This window comes from Ixodes scapularis, unplaced genomic scaffold, assembly GCF_016920785.2.
Source record: "Ixodes scapularis isolate PalLabHiFi unplaced genomic scaffold, ASM1692078v2 PGA_scaffold4__175_contigs__length_147842914, whole genome shotgun sequence".
In the NCBI taxonomy this organism is placed as follows: Eukaryota; Metazoa; Arthropoda; class Arachnida; order Ixodida; family Ixodidae; genus Ixodes; species Ixodes scapularis.
Window position 1 is genome coordinate 115,716,709 of NW_024609879.1, and position 27,939 is coordinate 115,744,647.

The 27,939-nt window shown below is 44.3% G+C and overlaps 1 protein-coding gene across 1 annotated transcript; it reads right to left on the reverse strand.

Annotated features, from left to right (window-relative positions):
• Positions 1-2,829: 2,829 nt before the first annotated feature.
• Positions 2,830-26,777, reverse strand: LOC8035269. The gene is made up of 7 exons (XM_040223112.3): positions 26,745-26,777; positions 25,247-25,627; positions 20,029-20,157; positions 8,316-8,533; positions 5,404-5,454; positions 5,224-5,292; positions 2,830-3,060 (listed from the first exon to the last, which is right to left on the reverse strand). The coding sequence occupies exons 2-7, from the start codon at positions 25,602-25,604 to the stop codon at positions 2,986-2,988; spliced, it is 900 nt and encodes a 299-aa protein (XP_040079046.1). The 5' UTR covers positions 25,605-25,627; positions 26,745-26,777; the 3' UTR covers positions 2,830-2,985.
• Between the last annotated feature and the right edge of the window lie 1,162 nt (positions 26,778-27,939).

The window sequence follows — 27,939 nt, forward strand, 5'->3', positions numbered from 1 at the left end:
TTTGTTTCGAACAACATGGCCTCGACAGTGGTGACTCCCTTCCCTACTTTACAAATATAACGTTTGTATTTTAGAGCGCCTCAGTTGAGCAACTACTTTTTTTTTTTTTTAGAATCAAAGCGTTGAAGGCACTGTGGCGAGCATTATATTTGTGCATTGCACTCCCAGGCCCCAGCCCCATTTTCTAGAGCAAGCGTAAAGTTAGTTCCTTCAGATCGTCAGATAAAATAACAACATTTCATTCAAAGGTGACGTCTTGAAGTGACTGCAGAAAAGGTACCGACATGAGATTAAAGGATGCTGACCTGGCGGGGATATTTGGGTAGACATAAAACGAATTTATAGGTTCGTGTGGTATTGTTTCGAAGGCGCGCAATAGAATTAAGGGAGATCTGCACTGCATTCTGGATGGAAATTATTACTAACCTACTGGAAACTCGCTTAGTACCCAGAGCTTTCTGTTAAAAGGAAAATGACGATTCCACGTGAAAATAAATTCGAACGCGAGAACGTCTAAGTTCAACTTCAATCTTTACATCACGGTTAACAAAATATTGTTTTTTTTTTTTACTGCAGGATTATTTTATTGCTTTAGACGTACAAACCTTTTCAACGAAGCCTACCTATTACCAGCTCCAAGCGAGGTCTTTATGTACCATTGAAAACCATTGAATATATATATATATATATATATATATGCATCGTTTAAAACTCTCTTTTTTTGAGAGCGGTCTTCGTTTCTTTCAGTAAGAATTAGTGTTCATTAATACTTGCAGAACGCTTAGTCTCGTTCGCTAACATGACTATTTGCCCAAATTGGCAGCAGCAGATCGACGAGCTATTTAAAAAGCTGCTTCTTATCAATTGTGTTCGAGTGTAGCAGCAAATTCGTATGTTTACTTTTGTTTTGTATTGCTTTCATATGAAAAAAATAAAATGTCTAGCGAAAAGTTCTTTCATTCCTGTTTTGCAAATAGTAACATTTTGCTGGTAATACAAGAAATCACATCACGCAAAGTTCTCTAAAAAAATGTATGTGAGTATTGCTGCCCCGGCAAAATGCTTTCCCCCCCTTCGCGCGCTTTCTGGGCCGCCATAGCCGACCTTCAGTTTCTCGCCGTTGCTCCGCGTTGTGTGCTGCACAGGCCACTACCGGAGCTTCGTTTTCGTGCTCTTTTACGTTGCGCGTTCAAATCTTATATTTTCTTTAGGTCCTTTCGATATTTAGGACTTTCATTTAATCATTTGATATTTATATTTCGACATAGCTCTTGTATTTTCTTATTTATATGGAATGGAATCGGAGAGCGAATGGGTCGACGATACAAGATTATGAGGCTTCAATGACCATATAAGTTCATCCCATTCTTACATTTTTGTCGCTAATCAAGGCCAGTCAACACTATTGCGACATATGTAAATTGCAACTGACTCAGTAAGACTATCACAGTCGTGCTTCTCGCTGCATGTGCGCGCTTGTTTCCGTAAAGCCGACCCGGATGTAAGCGATTTAGCGTGCGACGAGACTAGCGACGGAGATTTCTCACTGTCGCCCGTCGCATCGCTCGGTTTTGGGATCTCTAGAAAACGTCGCTCACCGTCTTGGTCGCTTGCTCCGTCACTTCCATGCGGTTTGCCTCATCGCGGGACTGACATGAGCGATAGCGAAGCGGGTCGCCGTCGCTTATCTGGTCGCTCGCCGACTCGGTTACATGCGGTTTATACTCAATTAATTTACATGCACACAGCATTGAACCATTGTCACCGTATGCAAGCGATTCGGCGAGCAACGAGACAAGAGACGGTGACCCGCTTCGCTGTCGCTCGGCTAGTCGCGCGACGAGGCAAACCGCACGGAAGCGACGGGAGCAAGCGACCAAGACGGCGAGCTACGTTTTTTAGAAACTCAAACACCGGGCGATGAAACAGGCGACAGTGAGAAATCTTCGTCGCTGACTCTCGTTGTTGTCGCCTTCGCTCGTCTCGTCGCACGCTAAATCGCTTACATGCTGGTCGGCTTTACGGAAACGAGCGCGCACATGCATCGAGAAGCTCAACTGGATAGCTTTACTGTGTCAGTTAAAATTTGCTTATGTCGCAGTGGTGTTGACTGCCCTTTATTAGCGACAAAAAGGTTAGAATGGGATGAACTTCATGGTCTCTGAAGCCATAATCTTGTATCGTCGATACATTCGCTGTCCGATCACATTTCATAAATAAGAAAATACAAGAGCTATGTTGAAATATAGATATTAAATGATTAAATGAAAACCCGAAATATCGATAAGACCGAAAGAAAACACACAATTTTAATGCAGAACGTAAAAGAACGCGAAAACAAAGCTCCGGGAGTGGCCGGTGCAGCACGCAACCCGGAGGAACGGCGAGAAACTGAAGGGCGGCTATGGCGGCAGGGTCACGTGACGTCAAGATTGCGGCGCCCATGAAATGTTGCCTGAAAGCGTCTATATTTGTATTTGCGAACACTTTTATCATTTTCAAATGTATTTCTGATTTGTAGAGCGATGCTTTTCTACGGGTGTCCTTCAGTATCAGTATTTGAGCTGTCCTCGTCATGTACCCAAGTATTGGTATTTCCAAACACTATTTAGAGTATCTCTGGCCAACTCTGGTCACGGGGCGTCAATTTGTTTTGTTAAATTAAGGGGAGAACCTGAATTTGTCTGCAGGTCCCGTGACGTCAGGTCACGTGACATCAAGTTTCCCGCCAAATTTAACGGGGAAACTTTTAGTTTACGCTCACACCGCCGAGAAACCGGGGAACGAGCCACTAACAGCTGACGCTGTAAAAGAAAAAAAAAACTGACATCAACAATAAATAAGTTTTATTGTCCGGGAACACTGTAGAATACATTCTCTAGCGAAGTTCTGACGAAGCGTAACATGATATTAATACATTTGTTAGAGCGGCGTATTGTACAAGGCAGACATTAAGTGTTACATGATTATCACGTACCGATCGCGTCACATGCGAGGAGACAGAGGAGCCTTCTTGGCCACGACCGGGAGCTTCTCTCCTTGCAGGTACGGGTTGGTCCCCTGGAAAAAATGTATCATCTTTAATGTGGCGTAGTCAACCATGCATTCTAAAAAAAAGGGTGGTTTGTAAAGTTAGCTTTCCCGCAGAACACGAGGCACCAAATCACGGAGTAGTATAGAAGGATCTTAGCGAACGGCAAAGTTGGTAATAGGGAGTTTTCGTAGAGCTCCCTAATAGGGAGTTCTCGTAGGACGCACTTCCCCCTCCGCTAAGCTCTCCGCAGCGTTTCGCGACGGCGAAAACCATTTGCGAAAACTCCCTAATACCACTTGATCTCGAAGATGCGATGTGTGCAGGGACGACGGGCAAATAGACCCTTTTCTTTAGTCCACACCATCGCCTGTCCGCCATTGCTCGATCACGTATTCCAAGCATGTATTAGACACGAGTGCTTTGTCAGTGTTCTGCGAAAACTCGGATCCAGTCACGTGTTTCGTGTTCAAGCAATGGCGACCGCCAATGTTCCTTGATGGCCTTTTGAAAATGATCTATTGAAACATCATGCTCTTTGTCCCTGCAAAAATCGAGTTTTATGGGTCTAATTGAATTCTTATATTCGTCATATACTGAAATCCTTTTATGCACACTTTCCGAAATTATGTGTCATCTTGTGGCTCAAAAAGGGGTTTCACTTCCAACAAACAAATGGCGGTCATGAAACTGTATATACTCGGGCACCATTGCATTCGCAAGTCAATGGCAAAGAGGAGCTTGTTCTTGAATCACCTCATAATTCTTCCTCGATTAATTTGAGCTTCCTTGATACGGACATAGAAACTGACCAGTACAAAGCAACGGCCTATAGAGACCCCTTCAAAAATTGCGCCCTCCTAAGGTCTATCTGAAGATACTGCAAAGTACCGTGCGCAAAAAACGCTAACTAGCTGGAAATTCTATTGCTGATATAATGCTCACTTCCGAGTGACTGTATCAAATCGATCAACCTGCCATTTTCATGTGTGTGTTTTTTTGTTGTTTTTTTTTCTTTTTTTTTTTCTTTTTTTTTTGCGCACGCTTTTCTGCAGTATTTTCAGATCGACCGTAAGCGGGCGTAATTTTTTGATGGGGTCTATAAGCCCTCAGATTTCCGCCATTGCATCCAAAGAATTCAGAGCCAAACTTGTGCCAAAAAAAAAAAAAAGAAGCACACTAGAAAAAAAAAGAACGCTTACGCAGTCGTTATGTTTAAAGGGCGATTCACACAGTTGCGTCGAGTCCGACCGGCTGCAACTGAAACGGTTTGCGATGTACGGGTCGCTTTGGCAACACCTGCGTCTACTCCAACAAAACAAGTGCGACTGCGATTTACCTTTTTTTTTTTTTTTATAGTGTGCAACCAAATTATTCAATATTTTAGATTTTATAGCGCTGCAGTACGAGAGCAAGAACCGAACGTTTCTTTAATAATTGACGAAACACAATCAGATCAGTGTGACACACTGGCCCGCGCCTTCGGGGGCGGTGTTCTTTCTGAGTTTTGGGCTATTTGCCGCCTTTCCCCCGATTCACACGGTGCGATTTTGCTTGCGATGTCACTGTTGCGAAGTCGCTAGGGCGGTCAAAAAGGCGTGGGTGAGGCGGCGGTGCTCAAACGTTGCAACTAAGAAATTTCAAACAAAATCGCACAATGCCAATCGAGCTTTTGTCTTGCGCTCGCACAGCCACAGCTACCGGAATTCGCCAAGAGGTAACTTTTTTTATATATATTAAGTCATATTGTCTATATTATACAACCGACTGCAAATTTCCGATTGAAATATGTCAGATATAATATGGTTAAAAGGTTAGTTATAGAACGTGAGTTAACTAGACCACTAACCTTTTATTTATGCTTGAGCCTTGACATCTGCCTCGGTATATAACATTATTCGGCAGGCATATTTTTTTTAGTTTCGTTTTGCGTTTTTTTTAAATAATTTTCTTCTTGGAAACATATACAGTATACTACTCCGTTATGGATTGCACATTGTGTCATTCAGAAAAATTAATTACGGCTTGCTCATAATCACACTTATCTGCAATGAAAGCTGAAATTCTCTGCAATTAAACTTCTCTGCAGTAAAATCTAAAATGATTACTAAATAAATAAATAAGCAAACTTCCTTACAAAACTTCAATCGAGCACCATATAGACGGCTTTCTATATTTTTTTTTTAACTTACCAAGTTTCTTAATTGTTTGACGCTTTTCTTGGTCTTTTGCTGGAATCGCTTTGAATATCGTGCGCGATGCTGAAACAAATAGAAAAACAAAACATACTTTTAGTTTTCGGATTCACACGCTCTGTACAAACAGCCCCATAGTCCCGCCCAAATATTTGTCGCCCCTTAAATCCTACGTACCTCATTATTGAAGAACTTCTTGGCCATCACCGTCTTGTGCTGACCTTCCACCTGTTAGATAAGAATACGGAAAATCCGAAGAGCAAAGGTCATTTATATTTATGGCAAACACCGCCACTGGGGTATCAATGTATAGTGTCTATATTTCTTCTCATATACTGTCTAATGCATCATTTAAACTTCAGGACAGCCCCCCCCCCCTCCTCAATTTCCGTAGGAAAACGGCGTACAGATGTACTACTTTTGTGACGTCACAGAAACAGAACAGGGGAGGTGGATCCACTAGCGGTATTTGTTTCCAACGAAAGAAATGGCCGTATGATGCCGATCAGGTATTAAAGTGACACTTTTTTTTTTTTATTGCGGGTAAGACCTCTTCTGTTTTTTCTTAATACTATACATAGTTACTTAATACTAAGCTATGTTTATTTCGTATCCCCATTCCTCGATTTTCTCGTGGGCGCCGCCATTTTTTTGCCCAGTGCAGAGTGGGCGCAACTGGTGGCAGTCAACAAAATTAATGGGGCTTCCTGAGTCTACTCGGTGTCAGGCGATCTCGTTTTACTTTGCCATGGGCTGTTTTAACATTTCCGGAAGACGGAAAAGAGTGTTCCTCGATTTCAGATTAAGGTTCTTATATCTGGGAATCATTATTTTAAGCAAAGATACGGCAGAAGTGTCGTAACTCCAGACCGTAGTTTATTTAGTAGACCTATGTTGGAAGTGAGCACACTTTAAGAGGTGTCTTGCAATTAAGGAATTTTTAGAACACTTTTTCATTCCTTTCACATTTCTTTGGCGCCAGCCAGCATCGCCTCTTCCATTTATATGAAAGGCCCAACGCAGTTCGCCCAAAGATCAACTACCGATTGGACGCAATCGCTAAGTGATCCCCAGCTAGACGCTGTCGTCCAATCAATATCTCGCGTTAGTATGACGGTAATGTTCTCTGAAAACTTGAAAAGAGTCCACTCACTTCAATGTCACTGATAGTGAGTGCACTCGCTCCCCCTGATAGTAAGTGCACTCACTTCAATGCCCCTGATACCTTCGTCATGACGAGGATATCAGGAGCATTGCGTTATTGACGGCGGCATTGCCACACGTGCCACACATTTTTTTCGTAAACTTTCATAGAATCGGTCCGCTTTCCGGAAGCCTATGTGGTTAAATGATTCTGTAAAGCACGTTTGGCTGATTTATTTACTTTTGTTGTACAGTGTAATGAACATCGGACAGATGTCATCGGCAAGTTACAGCTTTCTATGGCGCTGAAAGTTGGGTGGTAGCGGAACCATACTTCATCTCTTGCGCAGTGTTATCAAAGACACTAAACTGGGAGCTTAGCTCAGCAAACAGGTTTGTTACCAAGAGCAGTCGCGCAAGGATAACACATTCTAAATATTTTTACAACAACCCGCGACTGTGGGAACAATACAAAATGGGGACAGTTCACACGGGGTCTGTAAGGCAGCTATACTGTTGTCTGTTCTGTTCCTTGCGCATATCGTACGTTTATTCACCTGCTAAACGCAACAACGCGCTTTTTCTCCCCCCCCCCCCCCCCCCCCCCCCCCCCCCGAAACCTCAACCAATGACGGCGCGTACTTGACTGCTTTGTCATCGCGAGTTTCCTGCGCGTTCTCTTTGGTGCCCGTTGATTGGTGTGCCACTCTTTGCGTTTCGATGCGCTTGCTCGCCGTATAGCCGCGGCCTCAAACACGCGGCCCGCGACCCGCAAGTAACTCACTGACATCCACCCCTCCCCTCCCCCTCACCCCCCCCCCCCCCCCCTCTTTGCCATGTCTTGTGTGCTCGAGAAATGGCACGCGCCATGATGATCTCATGTCACCGATTCATATCCGCTCAGTATGTATAGCCCTGGTCTTATGACGTATGACGGCTGAACGAATTCTCAGTCAACAGGAGCAACTGCCAAAAATAAAGCTACGAGCTCGTGATTCTCGCATTCAGAAAGTATCACAATTTAATAAACAAGTAATTTCTCAGACTGTTCCTTGAAAAAATTGCCAGAAAACCAGGAACTCTTACAAGCAGATATATATATATATATATATATATATATATATATATATATATATATATATATATATATATATATATATATATATATATATATTATTTTTTGTATAAACATCTTGAGTCTGTATTATTCCGAGGGAATTGAACAAGGAGAACGATCGGCAGTGTGTTTGATCTCAAACTCTATATTAAAAAAAAGCCAGCACAATGGTGGGACGCTGCCATATTAATTCTTACTATCGCATCAGGTAAAAGGCCACAGTATTCTTTTAAACAAATCACACCTAAGAATATACCACTGTCAAAACTGTGAGTTTACAAAAGAAGCCTAAAGGCACGTGGACTACCCTCTGTAAAATATCTTGCCTCCCCCCCCCCCCCCTTCCTCCCTCCCCCGCCTTACTGGGTCCCTCGGCCTTTTAGTGATCGGCCCATCTGGCCCCCACACTCAAATGGGTTTGAGACCCCTGCCGTACTCGCGGTGACAAGCTCGCTGGAGTCGCGGCTGTTTGTCTCCCTATGGGGAGTGTTCACGTGCTACCCACGCGATTATGTTTTTATTTGCATAGGGCATAAAAGCTTGCCATTGCACGTGCTTGCACCCGCTGAGAAAGTTGATGTATCCTCTCTTTGGATTGCGAAAAATTCCGCCAGGTGGCGATACCCATATTTCTTGCCGCGAATAGTCAACGACATCCTAAGATAGTAGTATCACTTTATGTTCACGTTTCTTGCTTCGTGATTGGTCCTTAGATTTTCTTATCGGCTAATGCCGCAATCTGATTGGATGCTTAGCGATAATGAGATGCACGCGACTTCTTAGATTGCCGGCGACGGGTGTGTTCCAGATCCCAGGAAGATGAAATTACGGGAACGTTTGGATCGATGTGCTGCACGATGCGGTCCAGGGTGGATTCCATCAGTCCCTCGTTCTGGATGGAGCGAGCCAGGGCGTCGATCTCGTTCTCCTGGGTAGCGCCGGGGCAGTCGAACATGTGCTCCGAGTCGCACATGCAGTCCTGGGCAGACTGGTACTCCCGGCTGAAGGTCGCCGTGTTCTCGAACTCCTCCAGGCAGCCGTCCTCACCTGCACGACGGTTGTCGTTCACACGCTCGCCCTTCCTTACGATCGAGTTCTCGTGAACTCTTGCAACGATAGTACAGGCTGGCACGCTGGCGCCATCTGTGAGATGACCCTGGAACTGCATTTCACTAAAGCAAAGTTTTTTTGTTTTTTTTAGGGGCGAAGTTTTTTAGGGTGTAGCCTTGTCCGTCCGGCGTCCGTGCTCACATCGATCTTGCTGGTGCTCATGCACGTGCTCTTGAGATCACGTGCTCACGTGCTCGTGTAGAGTACAAAAAAAGAATGATAAAAAAAAATGTTTGCGCAGTTGACAGGATTCGAACCTGTGCGGGGAGACCTCGATGGATTTCTAGTCCATCGCCTTAACCACTCAGCCGCGACTGCGGGACGAGTAGGGGGCTCTGAGATGTAGAAGTAACTCAAGAGCTGCGGATGTCATGGATGAAACGTTGCATGTAGCCGCTCAACGTCTATACAGAAGAGGGCACTGCTGTCAAATGCGTATATAATCGCGTTAAACTTTGCATGCATTGGCTCAACATTTATAGACGAGAGGGCACTGCGGTCAAATGCTCAAATGCGTATATAACCACGTTTCATACCACACATTCTCTTTCTGACATGGATGAAAACGAACGAAAGGCTCGGCATGCTGCGGCTCAGCGTCTACGCAGAGAAGCACCACCAGTGCTTCGCCCCAATCAACATCATTCACCGCGTGGAGATGCGGTCAATTTTTTTTTTTTTTTCTGCGGCGTTTGAGAGATTAAATGTGCGTACTATTTGTGAGAAATGCTCGTTTATAACATCGTTAAAAGTGCTTCCAGTCAAAAAAGAAAGAACGATGCACGAACAAAACAAAAGTACTAAAACTGAAAGTGCTCCACGGTCAACCCAAAGACGGCGCCAGTGTTTTCTGTCGTCGTAAAAGATTTTAAGAGGTTCTAAGGCACGCGGTCGTAAGCAGTCGCAAGTGCAAGAACCAGAGTTGAAGCAATATAAAATACGCGGGTAATAAAAAAAAAATTTGACGCAGAAACTTTTTCAGTATCCACCTCGCACAAACTTTTCCAAACCGAAGTTTATATGAATTATTGCATAGGCTGATTTACAAATGATTTACTACGTCATCCTTTGTCCTTCGTATATCCGACAAGATCGATTCGCGTGCACGTTCACTGTCCTCTTTTGTCGTACGACATGGACGGGTGTCCGAATCCTCTTTGGTCGCCGACATTTGTGCGTCCTTCCTTGAACTTTGGTATTCATTCACAGATATTTCTGCGCGACATGAAACACTTTTCTACAAACTGTGCACAGTCTTCGATAAATATCGGCAACAGACACACACCCTCACAAGAAGCAAATCGTTGCACGCAAATCGTCCCTGACGCAAATCACAAGTTGGGCAGCCCATTATTTCTCGTACAGCAGTCAAAGCCGAACTGACAAAATACGTCTAAACCTGAAGAGAAGCGACTAAAGAGACAGCGATATCTTTCAAAAACCGCTGATAAAACAGGGCGGCCAACGGAAGTTTAATGGTTACCGAAGGGTGTAATACATTTTCATCACCCTTATAGTATCGGAAACTGTAGTAATTACTGACACCAAACTAAACACATGTACCGAAGGGCTTTGCTCTTCCCCGCGGCACGCCATTTAGTGCCTCTAAATTTAAAGGGCAACTCCGCTCAATTCCGAAAAATTTAGGCTTACATGTGATGCCATTTCACAAAGCACGACTAAACAGCTCTAAGTCTTCAGATTCGCGAAATGTCGAAAATTATTTGTGTAATCTTAATTTAAACATCAGCTGATACCGAAACCGAAACTTCGGTTACGTCAGGTAACATTGGTCTCTTGCCGTCAGAGTCATGGCCTCGTCACGTCGAACCACGTGGTCTTGTGACGTTCGTGGGGGCGAGGGACAGGACACGCGACGCGGGCAGGTGGTTTCGCATGGCGTGGACGGTGATCGCCCGGGGGAGAGAGGGAAGGGGAGAAGACGAAGGAGGAGAGTGGGGGTTAGACCCCCGCACTTCCCAAGTGCTTCAGACTTTCTAAAAATGACCCGATTCTGTGGTTTTGATGACGTCCAGCAAGTTTCTAGTTTGAAGATTTTGTTTATTTTCACTAATAAAATTATTTAAAACAATCAGCCCTTATATTGCGCCCGCCCGGCCATATATATAACTCACTTTCACAGACCGCATTGGTGTGCGTTTTATGGCTTCTTATTAAAATTAATATGATCGACTTAACATCAAACACCCCTTATACTGCTTCCTAGCGCAGATTACCTCTCCTGGGTAAACAAATTTTGTCAATGTCTTATAAAATATATTCTAATATCTAGCGTAAAAAATGTCTTGTTTTCTACTACTCTCGTAGTTTATAATTCACTCGCAGGATTTTGTCATCTCCTCATTTTATTTATACTCGCATGAATGAAAAAAAAAAGATATTGTTACATTTAAATCTTTTCCTTGTCGTCTTCTCACCTATATTTCTAGCGTCCGTTGGTAATGCACACATTCCAAAGAATATGATACCATATTTTCGAGACTGCGGTTCTGGGGTGTTTCAGAGTATTATATGGTTCGTAAACAAATTCGTATAAATAAACTGCTCAACTGAACCTAATAAAACTTTTCACAAAGGTTAACCATAGTTTTGTTTAACCCGAGACGGGGGTATTTCGGAAAAGGGACGAGAAGAAAAGAGGCCACAAGGAGGCGACGTCGCCTCCTTGTGGCCTCTTTTCTTCTCGTCCCTTTTCCGAAATACCCCAGTCTCGGGTTAAACAAAACTATGGTTAACTTCCACCAGCTCGCCTGCACCCTTACAATTTTTTCACAAAGGTGTCGTCTTCATATGGTGCATGTATCTTCTTCAAGTTTTATAAACGTCCGCTTCGCCCCCCCCCCCCCCCCCCCCAAAAAAAAAAACATAAATCTTAAGGTAAAATAAATAAAAAAATAACTGCACAACATAAAGCAAAAGTGCAAAAATCTTCGTTGAAATGAACACTCGAAAGCAGTTTCAGCTGATCCGAGCGTGTGTAGCGCCATGTGTGAGCAGCAGCGCGTTGATCAGACGTGTTTTTTTTTTTATCGTGTTGTCCCTGCTCTCTGCGTAGAATAATGGCGAATTCCACTTGGCTTTATCGAGCTCGCCGGGATCAGTTGACCAGATCCGGAATGGAGCACACGATCCGAACGGGGTCGCGCCACCTACGGTTCCCCAGTGGAACATGACCACTGCTCTGGGATCGGCGGATGCCTTCCCGTCATTCACCTGCCCGGGAATCCCCTTTCCGCGGCCGCCCCGGTCGTTTCGAAGACATTTTCGCAATCGCGGCGCGTGTTCGACGCACGAGCGGCAGGTATGAGGAGCGTCTAGTAAAGATTGCGGGAATGCCCGTAGCGCGGCAAAATCTTCTTCTTGGAAAAAACAAACCGGGTGTCGAGCCAAGGGGTAAGCAAGCGGCCATTACGAATTCCTCTGAGGCGAGATGGGCGCGATCAGGCGAGGTGCCCCGCGAGAAAGGAAGTCACGTGTATACGCCGAGGGCTGGCCCGGCTGGCTTCCGGTTGAATCCGCCGAATCGTCGGGGTGACTTTTTTCAGATTCAGATCGAGATCTGGAGCGGGAGCTAATCCAAAACGACCAGTGGAACACGTCCGTCTCGATCCCGATCGCCCAGTGAAATAGGCTCTCTCCGGCCCCAGGAAAGTCGATCCCGGCGCGCTCCAAACCACCAGTGGAATTCGCCATAAAACAGGACTTTTCAAGCATAAACTTCGTTTGATGAATCTCGCGAGTATAAAACGTTAGTATGATAATCGCACCCACTCAAAGACACATATCTAAAAAAATTTAACGTGTTCTGTTCATTCGTCTATTTACACGAACCTTTTTTACGTTTCAATAGCGGTCAGAAACACCGTGTAGTTTTCATGCGTAAAACTACTTGTACACTTCAAACAAAGACCACGGTCGTCGACAGGTTCCAAGAGGTAGTGCAAAACAATGACTGTGATTCGTTTCTTGTCAGTGGGTTCTTAACTTTTCTGATAGGGCGAAGCTGCAATCTTTTTATAGATCACAGGGATAATTAGGTCGTGCGAGATAGAGTCATTCCCGGTCGCTTTCGAGTTCCGTTGACCCTGCCTTGCGTTCAGCTCATATAGATAGATAGATAACAACTTTAATGTTCCACCAGATAAGGAGAGACTTAGTCCTCGCATGGCTCGCAGGTGACGTCACCACCTCGTGATGACGTCACGCCACTTCATGCCGGGAAAAGTGCAAAGCCCGTGCAGCGGAAGGCGCACGCTCAGCAGCAAGCAGGGAGCTTAGAAGGGTAGGAGGGGTCATGACGTCAGCCGCGTAGCCTCTACAAGCCATGCTCCCTTGTTGATTCCCCTCTTTCTCATTTTTCTCCTTACCCTCCTCACTTGTCGGGCCAGCGTGACCACAGCACGTGACCGTCGCGTGGTTGATGGTTGCAGGTAACAGGGAGCGTGGTGCTGGAGGCTTTTATTTTTCAGTCATCAAAAATAGAAACTGTGGCCCGCGCCCAGCCGACCGATTCTACGGCTGCTGCGCTTCGTTATGTACCCTGAACTGTAAAGTAAATGCATTGTGTTTTCTATAGAGCGTTACCATCCTGTAAACGATAGTATTCAAGGTGGAACGTCAGCGCCGTAACGATTGCCTGTTGTCCTGTTTTGGGTAATGTACCGTGCATCTGTGGGGAGTATTCTTTTATCTCCTGGCCACTATTTACTACAGTAGCCAATGCAAGAATAAATTATATACACGCATGATTGCGTAACTATGTCAACCCGAAAAGTTGGTCGAATACTTACGCATTTTTACGGCGATGATTTTCGCGCTCAACTGCAAATGATAGCTGCGCTCTCCTCGCTATCACGTTATGTCACACTACAATACGTTTCGCATTTTCTTTTCGTTGCGGCCGCTAAAAATTGGGTTGTGTGTGTGTTTATACAGCCTAGAACTTGGTCTGCCTCACAGGGCGACGAGTCTCCCAGCTGTAGATGAGCAATTTAGCCAGTGCGGTGAAGCCGCTAGCCTGGGGTCTTTAACGTGCATCACGCAGTAGTGATACACGACCGCACGCCGGTACGATGCTCATCCAGATCGAAACGGGCAGGGGTGGGGCTCGAACCAATACCACCTAGAACACAAGGCCTGCGCGTTTCCTCCTCTAAACGTCATCACTAGTAGATCCCCTCAGCGCCCCCTAGCTAGCCCGGATGAGCAACATCGTCTGCTACATCGTCTGCAACATCGTCTGCTCCATTGACTGCTTCAGTGGTTTGTGTAGCAGATAATGAAACAGATGCTCATGTCGAGTGTCTTTTGCTATAGCATACGATGAAGTTAGACGTTCACGTGGAGCGTCAAATGCATAAGTGAAAGTGCCTTACTGCCGTGCGAAGTGCCGCAAAGCCCTCCGCTGGGCGCTGAACGCTGGCACTGGACGCCATTTTTGAGGGCGCTGTTCATACTCCGTTCATTCCTAAGCAGAGAACGCAGCCAATGCCAGAAGCACGAGAGCTCGAGGTGGCTGCTTTGAAGCGTTCTTCGGCAGAACGAGCACACGCTCGAGAAATGCTCGTCCCAAAGCCAGGAGCGCGTGCTAGCCGGCGCTTCTGGCCGAGGGAGTGTTCGCATGCACGTTACAAATGACCTGCAACCTCACTATCAGCTCGCGCTCAGAAGACGCGCACGCAGCTGTGGCCGCAAGTGAATGCGACGTAGTTGGCCGTGTTCCAAAATTTACTCGATCTTACTCCAGGATAAGGTGTTCATACCTTGGCGTTCTAAAACCTACCCGCGTCCAGCATTTTTCAATATCTGTCTTGTCACGTGACACGACCCGTCAGAGTAACTCGGGTCCATTTGGGTAAGATTTGGAACGCAGCCGTAGTTCTGAAGCGGCCCATATATACTCTCGTCAAGCTTCGGGGTGTTTGCCGCTTGGGGCGGGTCGGGGATCTACTAACGAAACGTCATGCGCAGGCCTTGTCTTCTAGGTGGTATTGCTCGAACCCAGGATCCCTGGGTTCTGCAGCGCGAGCTTTCGCTCCACGTGCTCCGAGCTGGTGTGCGCTAGAGCACTCGGCCACCGATCCCCCCTTGCGGCCGCTATGCAGGTCGTCCACTGCGACGTTTTATTGCGGTCGTGACAAATTAAACCAGCTCAACTTGACTCGAGGTTGGGAGACGTTTTATTGACTACTGGAAGTGCACACAGCACACCACGCTCCACTTTGATGGGGTCCAGCCACCGCCGCGACCAACGGCCGAAATCCATCGTTTCCGTAGTTCGGCGACCATCGGAAATCTAAGAGAATTGTTGATCAACTCCTGTTATCGTAAAACTATGTGTGTGTAATACGTCCAGGGCTTACCGGTGAAAGGTAACCCCCGCTAAAGAAAAGGCAGTCCGGTTGCTGCCGCCAACCACGCTGCAAGCGCCCATCCCAGAGCCGGGGTAAATTAGCGTCCCGGCGACGCCAGGCTTTCGTTTTCTCCGTTGCGATTGCGGCAATTGCCCTGATCGTCCCGTGTACCAGCAGCGGTGTGTCGTCTGCTCGTGATCCGCCTCAACCGCTTACTTCCTCGCTTACTTACGTCTTGCCTTCGATCTGCTAAAACCTACCGGACGGAGCGCGCGCAACCCTGCAAGGAATCCTTCTACAATCAACTATCCATCTCGCACGTGACGTGTCACGCGCACCAGTTGCCAGAGAAATCTATGGTCACGTGGGCCACAAAATCGTTTAAACTTTTTTATAACTAGGCTTCACAAATATTGCAACGTGCCCACTCCTAGTATGGTGCCTGGAACGCGTCTCCGACTGGTGTGTTTACCGCGGCCAAAAAAGTGGTCCCTCGATTTCCGCCTGATGACGTCAAAAAAGTGTCATGCTGTCGCCGGTCGCGACCCTGGCGGCGTCCCAACAGCTGTGGTGTATGTAGCAGATGCCTGTTCTGCTGCAGGTCGCTTTCCACTGTGACAGTTCACGGTAGCTCTAGCAGCCGGATTTGGGACGTCTAAAGGGACGCCGTGACGACAGCGACACTCGCGTTCGTTCGTGCTTTTCGCCAGCATTTCTACGGCCAACCGCCAGGATCGCGACAGGCAACAGCATGACACTCGCGTCATTTGTTGCCACATCGGGACCACTTTTGATGTATGGGCGGCATAGGACGCTAAACACACCAGTCAAAGACGCGATCCAGGCACCATACTCCTAGTATTTATAACCTCGTTGGCAGCAAGGCCATCACAATGGCGGCTGATGGGACGTCAGTGCAAGCTATATATTAGCGCGAGATGTTTTAGTGGCGCCCTCCTACGGTTCCCCCTTGTGATGTCATTACCTTGCAAACAACAAGTTCGATGGTGTTTGTAAATAGCATGGTGGAAGCTTGAAATCATTGCGCTCTCAAAGGAACACTGCCAACACCGTCAAAATTAAAGTTCTTTCATTCCTCTTATTTCTGTCCATGAGAAATCCTTTTCTGACGTCATAGTCAGCGTTCGGCCAATCGTGGAAAGCCGACCACAGCGACGCTTTCGGTCGCGCACTTCGCCAATAGGGAAGTATTCTCTGGCGGCCATAGCTGTGTGCGCGATTGCTGAGCGCGTGCTGATGGCGACCCTCCAAAGTTATTTTGCAACGTGCGCTCCATACCATCAGAATTGCCGGTCTTAGCAGCCTATTATTTGTGAGCTCGTACTGAGCATGCGCTCCAAACATCGTCCTCAAATATGGTGTCCAGTGAATACAACCCTGTTCAAAAACGCATTTGTCCGCATCAGGTGCGCGCATGTGCATGGCACATGCACAAGCATATGTCATATTCGGCTTATGCACAGAAGCTCGGCTCTTCAGAAAACAGAACAGAACAGAATGCGAACTGCCCCCAGTTCCGGTTGGCAAGCTCGTTTATCTATACAAAGGGTTCCGACATTTTCTGGGCTTATTTCATCGTCTAAGATTAGGGCTGTTTGATCGGGGTTTATTTTTTACCAGAGGTTGGATATTTTTCGGTGCCTATTCTCGGTGTCGCATCCCGGAAAAAAGCTCCCCGGAGAAAAACTAACTGGTCATGGAGCGTATGCGAAGAAAGGCTCACCGATTTTTTTTCTACTTATTTTCGTTGGATGCTGTCAGATCATTCGTAAAATATATCAATTTATTATCACTAAAATTCGTCAACTTTCTAAAAAAATAAAATGTCAATTTTTTGTAATATTTGTTAAGCTTATTGGGTATAAATTGCTCCCAAATAAATAACTGCGGGCGGGTGTTTTCTGTGGTTTGCTCTCTAGGCAACGGAAGCCTAACTGAAAACTTTATGAACTTGAAGAATAGGAAAAATTTCGAAAACTTGACAATGTCTGCCAAAAACCTAAAAAGCAAAACTGTAAATGCCGAAAATTCGGAAGTCCGTGCGCAACAGCGCGGTGCCCGAAAATCTCTTTGAAGCTTTTGTTAACTTTTGAAAACAGAATAGAACGGTCAGTCGGACATATAGGTTTCTTTCTTCTACGGACATGCACATTTTCTGGCCGTTAGTGCATCGTGTTTCCACACGTTGCCTTTGTGTGATAGTGCCCTTCTACGGCGAGCCACCCATGACCTTCAGAGCTGTACACTGTCACCGTTGTTACTCGTGACCTATATAAGAACTAGACTTCTGTAAGGTAGTGAATTGGGCGAATCGATGAAACGACGAAAGCGGAGTGACGACAACAAATACGCCAAGACAAATCTGTTCTCGCAAACTAAAGTTTTATTAGTAAAACAACAGAAAGAACACAACGTAGCCGACACAGATTACATGAACAAACATCTACCTATCTATCAGGAACCACACAATCTCCGGAGTTTAAACGGTTCACACACCGCTATTCATATTAGCTAGCAAAAAAAAAAACCTTTTTATCTGACAGAACTACCGATGGCACACTGTCATACCCGGCCTTACACCAATTGAAGAACCTTCGAAAGAGGAGTGGGAAGCAGGACTGCGAAGCGACGTTGCCGACAAGCAACCCATGCTTGTAGGAAGAGCAGTCGAAGCCCTCACTGCAGTTAGAGCCCCGGACTAAGGCCACCCACCTATATTCTTTAGAACTTTTATTTCATATCGCGCCCCCTTTTTCTATTCCATCGATCATTAAACAAAGCTTTCAACAACAAGTTGTCAATAACTTGTCTTTTTTACGGGTGTCCCACGTTCTGATTTTATACTTCCGGCACCATTAATATACAAAATGGGTGATTACTAATTTCTGAAAAATTAGTAAATATGCCCAATGAACTTGAAAAATATTACAAAAAAGAGAAGTTTTTTTTAAGTGACGAATTTTAATTCCGTTAAATTTCCACGTCTGACGCACAGTTTGTAAGCTAAGAAAAAATGCAAAAAAAATCGGTGAGCTTTTCTCTGCATTTGCCGGTTTTGCGGTGAGCTTTTCTCCGCCGCTCCTCGGTGTCAGACAAAAAAAAAAATGGTAATCATCTGCCGAGAAATCCCCTGCCCCCATCCGAGGGACATGCGCGTGACCCGAATACTAGGAAAACTTACCGGTATTGATAAGAGAAGAAAACGAGGTAAGAGGTGTTCTTGAAGAAAGATAAGCCTCGCAGACAGCTCAGTAAGAGCTGCGTTCCTGGTCAACACAGAATAAAGCTAAAAGGGACCGTGCAACAATGGTTGGAATTCGGTCAAATAATTTTGGTAGTTGTCCCCTGTAACGACTGGATTAAAGAACTGAAAACAAATCTTGCCTACACGCGTTAATTGTTTAGAAAAAAAAAAAAAGAAAGTAAAACGATTGTTGTTTTGGGCGCCTCGAAACCACTCTCAACGCTTACACCGTCCTTCGATTCACGTGTGCTGTGACGTGCAATGGGAACATGGAGGATCCGGTTGGGTTTTCTTTCAGAGCCTCCAGGATCTAGAGCGCGCAGCCTTTAACTAGTTGTGAATCGCATGGCGATCTTGAAGGGTGGTCTGAGCGATGGGGATTCCGAGTCAGAACATCCAACGCACCAAAACATCCATCGAGTAAAAAACATTCATTCGTGGATGTTTTGACTCGTTAGACGTTTTGACGCGTTGAATTTTCTGATACGGACGAATGTCCCGACTCGTTGAACGTTTTGACGCGATCCAGGTTCCGATTCAGATATATAAAACTTGCTTGTGAGATGTTAGATCTTTTTTACCTCAAAGGGTTCTTCTTTTGTGTGACCGACTTTTTAAAATATTCTAAGCAAAGGCCATATGTTCCTCGATAAACCTATATAAATGACGAAGATACGAACAATATTTTCGCATTTTCAGGAAATAGAAGCCAAGCGCAGAGAGTGAGTGAAATATTTCTACATTTTGTTTGGTCGTTTTTTAATATACAGTACACTGGTAAATGACACTACCGGCCCTGTCACTGTCGTATCTTATCAGAGCTCGTGAAAACCGCTTATAGTGTTCCGCTCTGTATTTAAAATAGGAGGAGCAGGCATGCGCAGCAAGGGCGGCTCCATAATGTGGTAAGCGGATTGCATGCTCGAAAACGATATAATGACACGTATACTGCGTATCAAATATTCCTTAGGATGCAGGTATTCAAATGGTAGGTTCCAAGAAGGTTTAAAAAATAACATACGGTTTTAGATATACGGGAGAAGAATTTCGGCAATTTATTTAAGCTGAACGCTTAGATATGAGTAAAAAATGGAGTAATTAACACTGCCGCTCCTTATCCGAAAGTACGAGTGACGGGGCACTAACACTATCAGGATCCAAACGCGCAATATCACGTGAACGATGAGGGCAAAGCAGTGACAGTGTTGTATAGAAAACGTGACATATTATATATCTTTTGTATTTTTTCCTTGATATTTTTGGGGTGGCATGTTTGCTATTTATTACAGACGCCTACACGAATAAATCTTCAGTTGAAAGTCAGCGCTGTGTCCTGTGGTTTCTTCTACTTCGTGCTTGTCTTTGCGCTGTTTTGTTTTTATCATGCCCACTTACCAACTAGCCCAAACTTCTACGTTAAATGCTTTAGGCACCTCCTCGCCGGTCGCAAACGATGCCCATAAATAGGGGTCACGTCACCCCACGCAAGTCTGTGAACAAAGGCTGCGTGGATAAAACAAGTATTTTACGCAAACATTTTTTTTTTCAATTTTTATAAAAAGAAAATTTTTCATATCCTTTTTTTTTATTTTGTCGAAATCAGTTCGGGGGCTATGTTTCTGAGTCTATCGATATTTAAACATTAAACAAAAAATACCATTTAAAAACAATATAAAAGCTGATCACAGTGCGTTTTACCAGTTGTTGTTCCAACAGATCTAAGATCAACACTATTGCTCTCATGGAGTGTGGTATATTTTGCAAGAGCTGAACCTACCGTTGTGACGTCTTACCTGTGTATCCCTTGGGGCAAGGGTTAGGTGGGTTGCAGTAAGCTGGGAGAACTGCGTCGGTCTTGACGACTTGAATATTCTTGCCACTGCCGTCGGGCTTTAGGCGCTGGTAGCCTTCGCCCGCACCACCTGCGTGCATAGGTTTGATGCTTTAGTGGCCTAGCTGCTTGACTAATGAGTACTGAGAAACTTGTGGTAAAGAGGGACGCCCTGTTACTCATGACCCAGCAAAAAGGGATTCCAGTGTTTACGTTACTAGCATGAATTTCAGGCATCTGAAGTATCCAAGTATATTTGTACCGAATTTCTTTACGGGGAGTGATTTGAATCACCAAGAAGAGTGTGACTGTATTTCATAATATATCAATACACTAGCGTAGTTTTAACTGAAACGAAACTGTGAAGTGCACGCGAACCTGTGTGATTGGGTATTGTGGCAGGTTCATCATATTGGTGCGTGTGTGTGTGTGTGTCTCTAATTCTTATTACTTGTTTTTTAAAAAGTGTGTGCCTTGCCTTTACCTGATGGATAATTCGACAAATTCGGTACGTATTATATGAAACTAAAGAAGGTACAATTAATCACTGCTTTGTAAGCTTAGAAAACGTGTTATTGCTGCGATTCTTAAAATATGACACAACAAAGCTACACTGTAATTTGAAATCCCATCCCGCATTTAGAACGAGCCAGACTTGTACATAACGAATTATAAATAAGTGATTATTCGTAGTCAATTACATGTTATGTTAACGTTTTAACGCTGCAATTACTTCATTTCTGCGGAAACACTCGTTGTAATTCAATAACTTTTTGCTCTAATGAATTAAATATTTCTGAAAGGGCTAAAACTATTGAGTTCAGTTTTTCTAAGTAAAAAAATCGCTCTTTCTGCCCCTGGGTCAATTGTTTATGCTGCACCAACGTTGGACACTTTTCTTTACCCCTAGGCCGCTAAAGAAGAGTGCCTTGTTTCGTGTGTACTGGTTGTTACGATCCTGGTTTGCAGCGGCATGGCGACTGTGTTTTGCACTGACCTCATATAGCCACGACAAGGCCCCCCCCCCCCCCCCCCCCCCCTCAATTCAATCTCGAAAGAGTTCACCAGCGTGTGTTTTTATAGAGCGTTCTTTGAACATAATGTTATCTCATCTACGATTTTTTGGTTACTGGATAGGGATTTTCACTAGTCCGGCATGTGATGGTTTATTCATTCTTATCTCTCTTTCTTTCTTTCTTTCTTTCTTTCTTTCTTTCTATAATTATAAGGAGGTGACGATAGCTTATTTTGGTTGTAATGCTCCCGCGAAGAAAGTCACGTGCTCTCTCTTGGTGAGAACATCGAACGACAACTGCTGCTAAAGCTTAAAAGGGTACTCCGGCGAACTTTTTAGCTACCCAACTACTAATAATGCTTGGATGTGGGCTAGTTGGTTGGACATTGTGATGGTTTGCTGCGCTGCGTAGATGCAAGAAAAAGGCATCTGATAAAATTAAAACTATAACAAAGGATATTAGAGCGAAAAGAGGATATGCGCCCTTCTTGTATGTAAATTACCTGAACGACGCAGCGCGCAAACTGCTGTGCTGCGCCCTTCATTTATTTTGTCTTTCTTCTATCCTCTGTTTTAGTTTTAAGTTTATCAAGTACGTTTTTCTTGCATCCACGCAGCGCAGCAAAGCATCGCAATATTCCACCTAACTATATTTTGGGGATCACCGGCGTTTACCCTATCCGGTGTGCTATTTAGTATCGCGAAATTCAGATATGCTGTTGTGAAATCGGCAGGTGAAAATGTTGTTATTGGCCACAATCAAATACACCCGCGCTTTTTAGCGCGGTGACGTCAAGTGAAAGCGGGCTTGCAGGTCCAGCGGGCAGTCTTAAAATTTACTAGGCCGAGCATTTGTTTCGTGCTGCTGCGCGTGTGCAGGAGCGACCTAACAAAGCATTCATTTGGCACTATGAAACTGCTTGCAATCAGTTGGGAGAAAAACCTACAGTCAAAAGAGTGAAACCCTGCCTTCCAGAGAGAATGGATGGATGTATGGAAATGGCTATACCCTTATTAACAGGTGGCAGTTTGCGCCACCTAGCCTAGCATTTCGTTATTCCTTCTTTTTGTTTAAATTTGTACAAATTTTGTTCTAACACAACACCCTCCCCTTTTTAAAGTGTTTCTATTGCTTATTTTTATTTGTATTTTTACCCCTACCTAGATTTTTTTCCACCAATCTTCCAGTCTTTTCTTAGTTACCGTAATTCTTTCCCTATCCATTCCTCCATCCATGTCTGCAAATCCCAGTGCCCCCTCGAAATCTGTAGTCATCCCCCTAAGAGGGTGGGACGAAGCCCCGTGTACCTTAAAATTACATGTTCTATTGTTTCCCTTTCGCGGTGGCATATGTTGCATAGAGCGTCAATTTCCTCGAATTTAGCCCTCTAAATTTTCGTCCTTAACACCCCCGTTCTAGCTTCAAACAGTAATGAGCTCCCCAATGAATGATCATACAATTGTTCCTTCTTTATTTCTTGTTCTAGTGCCCAGTATATTGTTAAAGCTGATTTCCCCTGCATTCTCACTTCCCGCAATTTCCTCTTTGTTTCCTTTACTCCCTTTTTTATTGATATACTCTGATCGGCCTCATCTCGTTGAACATATTTAGATCTCAGCTTCCGGGTTTCGGTTTGTCCACTTAGTGTTTAGACTTTTCATATATAAATACTTGTACACTTTCGCTGCCCACGCGTGTATCCTCAATTTCAGCTAGACTTTTTTCCAAATATTACTTTACTGATCCTTTCTCTACTCTGGAAGGATGCCCAACCCATATCCCCCTGTACTCCATCATTTGGTGTATTCCCATGTGCCCCCAATGCCAACCTACCCACACTCCTTTGCTGTATCCCTAAACCTGCCCGGATTTCTGACCTCATACGCAATACCGCATTCCCAAATGACAGTCCTGGCACCACGACTCCCTTTCATACACCCCTATCGACTTCATATATATTATAGTTACATAGTGACCTGTGTTTTATAATAGCTGAATCTCGTTTCCCCTTCTTGTTAACAATATCTGCATGGTCTTTAGATACTTTCTTCCCTTACTAAACCATACTCCAAGATATTTGTACTTTTCTACGTGTTCTATCGGTGCTTCCTGTATCTCCAGGGGTTCCCCCTTCTCGTCATTGAAAACTATTAAACCCGACTTGTCCCTACTGATTTTTAGTTCTAAACTGTCCCCATCTCTGCCGCAAAGCCTAATCAGTTCCTGTTTTGTCCCACGACTTTCTGATACGAGTACAATGTCGTCCGCATACAGTAACCCTGGCAATGCTTGATTTACGTTATGTCCTTCCTTCATGTAAGTGAGGTCAAAAGCTAGATTGCGCTGCTCTAATCTTTTTTCCATCTCACTGAGGTATATCATAAAGAGCAGGGGAGACAATGGGCAACCCTGTCTAAGTCCTCTTTTTATTGCTGCTGGTCTTGCAGTTTCGGCTTCCCATGTTATAATAACTCTATTTTCCGTATAAACCCGTTCTAGAAACTTAACTATGTTTCCCGCTAGCGCATGCTTCTTCTTTTGGTTCCAGAGTTTTTCCTGATTTACATTATCATATGCCCCTTTGATGTCTAAAAATGATATCCATAATTGCCTTTGACTTGTCATTGCTATCTCTATGCACTGTGTGATTACGAATAAGTTATCATATAGTCGTCTATCCCTCCTGAAGCCGTTCTGAAGCTCCCCCAGAATCTGATTTCTTGCTGCCCATTCTTCCATTCTTCTTCTTAGAATTCGCATAGCTAGTCTGTATATTACTGAAGTTATTGTAATGTCACTTTTTCACTGTTGCCAATAGAGACTTTGACTTAAAAAAAAAAAAACACGCTGATGACCAAAATTGTAAATTCAATATTTTCGCGAAAAAAAATTTATTTTGGCCCAATATTTGGGGGACTGTTTGAGCCATGTCTGTTGCTGTGTTCAGCAAATTTGGCACTATAAAAAAAACGACGGAGCACTCCTTTAACATCAACATCTTGTAGTCCTTGAGATGGGGAACAATAAATAAATATTAAGGTCTGCAAGATGTTGACTATTTAACAGCTCGCCTGCACTCTATTGCTACTTACAAAACCTTTCTAAGAATGCTTGAATGACAAAAAGAAACAAAACGCAATCACTTTGAACATGTGCATGCGTTTTTGATTTTGTAATAAAAAGTAACGTAAAAATAAAAAAGTAACGTAAAAAATTAACGTAAAATGTAATAAATTACTTTCTGATACTTTATAACTACTTTTGTGATGCAGTAATTGATGACTGCAATTGGTTACTTTGTAATAGGGCGATTGTAATGCAATCGGTTACTTTTTTCACTAACGCGTACAAGACGAACTAACGCTCACTCACGTGGTAGTGAAACTTGTTTTTTTTTATTTTATTTCGAAGTAAACTCGTGTCAAAAAAGTATTTTGAACTATGCATTTTCAGGCGCCATATTAAATTCAAGCCTAACGTTTTAGGTTTATGAAGTAGAACAAAATCTAAAATTGTCCACACAACGGGGAGACAAACTGGCATCTATTTGGCTACTTTAAGGCCCAGAATCTTCATGGTTTCGATGGTGCCACCATCACTCTATTTCTGTGCTTCAATGGGTGTTGACTAAAAGCATAGGTGACCCTTTTTATTTATTATATAGAAGATCTTTGGTATTAAGTAAAAACTCATGGTCAGATCAAACTTAAAATTCATGTAGAATATTTAGCAAAAGAAAGGTCCACTGGTGTATACGATGTAGTAGCGGCAGTTCAGGTGCTCACCAACCACCTCCTTGTCCAACGGGACAACATTAAAGCCGGATGTCTGGATAAAATCAATTGTAATAACAACATTTTAACAGCCTAATTACTTCAACCTACAGGATCATCCAACTAATGCCGAGATGTGAAAAGACATGGAAGCACAGAGCAGCATTCCCGCAAGAAGACTGAGATTGACGTGCCGCTTGCTCAAATTATGTAAGAAATCAATTTGTTTTTTCACATAGTCATTCATCGGGCAGCTCTGTAGATCGCAGTGGTCGACCCTGTAGATCACTCTGATTTATGTGCAGAAAACAGATGCACAGATAGCTTTAGAGTTTAGTGTTGTACGTCTGCAAGTCTGATTTAATCAAGGGCTCCCTAGCTGTCCACTCACCAGCAACATACTGATGTCCCCAAAGTGAACTGTGCTGAAGATACTCTTGATCCCTGAGGGACGGTCCTCCAAGGATGTCCTGCTGTTGTCCTTCCTTGCGGTAGCGTCCTTGATGTCTGCTGTAGCTGGGGTCCCTAGGGTAAACGTCTGGAGGGGGCTCCACGGTGTTGCGGTCCATGAACTCCAGAGATCCATCGGACAGGTCCAAACCACTTCCGTGAATCCTCGACATTACTTGCTTTAGGAAGCCATCTGTGAGCCCCTCGATGCCTCTGTCGTACGATGGCGGGCCCATGGCGAAGCTTTTGGTCGCGGCGTAGACTAGCAGCAGTCCGAGGGTGGCTTTGATATGTGCCATGGTTGCCGTTTCCCTGGGAAATTCTGAAGCATTTGAAGATTTGGTGCACATGAAAACCTATATACAGCATCTGCTTTCACCGAACCAAGATTTTTTACTCAATTTATGTTGGTACTTGAAGCTAAGTATGCTTGCCATAACTGGTATAACAACAGTTGATTCGTTGGTAATCGTTTACGTTATTGTCTACTGCCTCGTACACATCTCACTCGCTCTCCGTCAGCATTAAGATAAGACGAAACAACTTATTATAAAATCCAAACAACAAAACTTTATCATTTTTATTACGCCTTTTTTTATTGCACATAAAAAATAATGTTATAATTGCACTAGTTATTAGATTATTCATGTAGAACAGGGCGCATGCAGGGTTTCCATCTAGGATAGTCTCAAAGTCCAAGGTAACCTACCCACAAGAAGATATTGCATGTCTACAATCAAAGACATATTTATTACGCATTGTATAAATGTTTAAACAATTCGTTAGCACTGACCCTACAGAAAAACATCACGCATGTACAATCAAGACAGGTCCTCCCATACAGGCGTGTATCATGCGAAGTACGGCCGTCGACACCACCAATATTTCGAAAACTTTCAGTCTTAGGAAACTGCATACAAAACAAAAATGTCTTAAATAGAAATGCAACGAGCCGTTATAACGTCACAAATAGGGATCTCAGATGTCTTATTTCTTTCTTACATGCCCGAAACATACGTTATATTTTGCTGAAATAACTAAAGCTTCGTTTTAAATGACATTTTCGACATTTAGAAGCCGCGTTGAATCAGGGTCTCCTGCAAGTTTAAAACCAGACCAAATATTCGGTATGTTTAACCTTCATGCCCACGTTCACTGCCCTCTCAGCGCCTGACGAACCCTAACATACGTCACCTCCAAACCTGCATCCTCCGGGACCTACATCGACACCCGTACACAGCACCCAACCGTGGGCAGGAATGCTCAGCCAGCGACAACACCAAAGCAACAGAAGGAAACACCAAGCTTACCCAGGTGGCAAAAAGCAAACGGTGACAAAGATGTTCTTCGGAACCCTTCTTATGATGAAGGAATCAGAACGGCGAACCCTTCGGCAAATAGGCGTTGAAAAAACAGGAATGGCGGACAGAAACCCTTACCAGGGTGCAGCGCGCGCGTCGGAGTTCCGGGGCCAATCGATAAAGGCGAATGCGGGCGAGCGGGCGGAGAACAACGTCGTTAGGTTGCCAGGCGATGCGGCGTGGATCAGACGGGTAAGAGGTACGTTCGTCCGAAGCTCGCGGCGAATCCTCCGCTCCAGACTGACCTTTAACGAGGCTTCCACGGCGCAACTGGTGGTGGCTAAAAGTAGACATTCTCCATGTTGTTTTCTGGAAGGCGCTTTGTTTTGTTTTATTTACATGTTTCTTTTATGCCGATGCTTCTGTGTAAGCCATCCTGAACCGCTTTTAATCGGATCAACTTCAAATTTTGCCCAAAACACCATGAACGTTGTTTCTTAAAACAATTGCCAGATGTTACCAAATGTAATACCGGTTTCCATGGCTGTTAGAGATGTTTCTTGTACGTTGGATTGTTTTATACCATCATGCTCGGATTTCGTTACAAGCCTACAAAATATTGCCAATCAATAAAAAATAAATTCACGAGCGGTTTTTTTATTTTTTATTTATTTTTTTTCCACTTTGCGTTACGATGTATTTTATACACTGTAAGCTCTTGCGTACATTTTGAGGTCCAGTTTCTGGTTTCCATGGCTGTTAAGCTTTCATTGAGTGTTGGCTTGTTTTGCTTACGCTCTCCTGCTTGGACCTCATTCCTGGCCTCCAGTGTCTTCTAAACAAATAAAAAATGCATGGACGTGCTTTGTTTTCGCTTATCTGTGAGTTCTAGTGTTTGGTCGCTGATATACGAAGCGCAAGTTCGTCTGCTTCTTTTGCCAGGTTTGTGGTGACGTCAGGACGCCGAGCTCCGATTGGTTCTGAATGAAGTGTAGCGGGTAGATCTCAAGACAGCTTGCTTTGAGGTGTGCCCACTATTTTTCAGTGAGAGCCAATCAGAGCTCTGAGTCTTTCTGACGTCACCGCAACTCCTGCGCAAGAAGCAGACGACTTGCTCTCCGTATAGCTTAAGAAACGCAAAGTGCGGAGAGTCCCGAGCTACCCATTCTCCCTCCGCAGCCAATGAGAATGCGGCATTTTCTGATAATGTCGCCGAACAACCAATCACGAACCAAGAAGGGTGAATTAACATAATAAGCCCCGCCTTGAGTTTCTTAAGTTGTCAGCGGTCCTAGTTTATGAACTGATTTCACATTTTCGTAGACATGCCGCA

Bases quoted from the DNA above. Each gene is read 5' to 3' on its own strand.
- LOC8035269 (XM_040223112.3), bottom strand. From the start codon at position 25,604: ATGGCACATATCAAAGCCACCCTCGGACTGCTGCTAGTCTACGCCGCG. The intron at 20,158-25,246 runs GTGAGTGGACAG...CTATGCACGCAG, and splicing joins GGGACATCAGTATGTTGCTG to GTGGTGCGGGCGAAGGCTAC. The intron at 5,293-5,403 runs GTACGTAGGATT...TATTTGTTTCAG, and splicing joins AGAAGTTCTTCAATAATGAG to CATCGCGCACGATATTCAAA.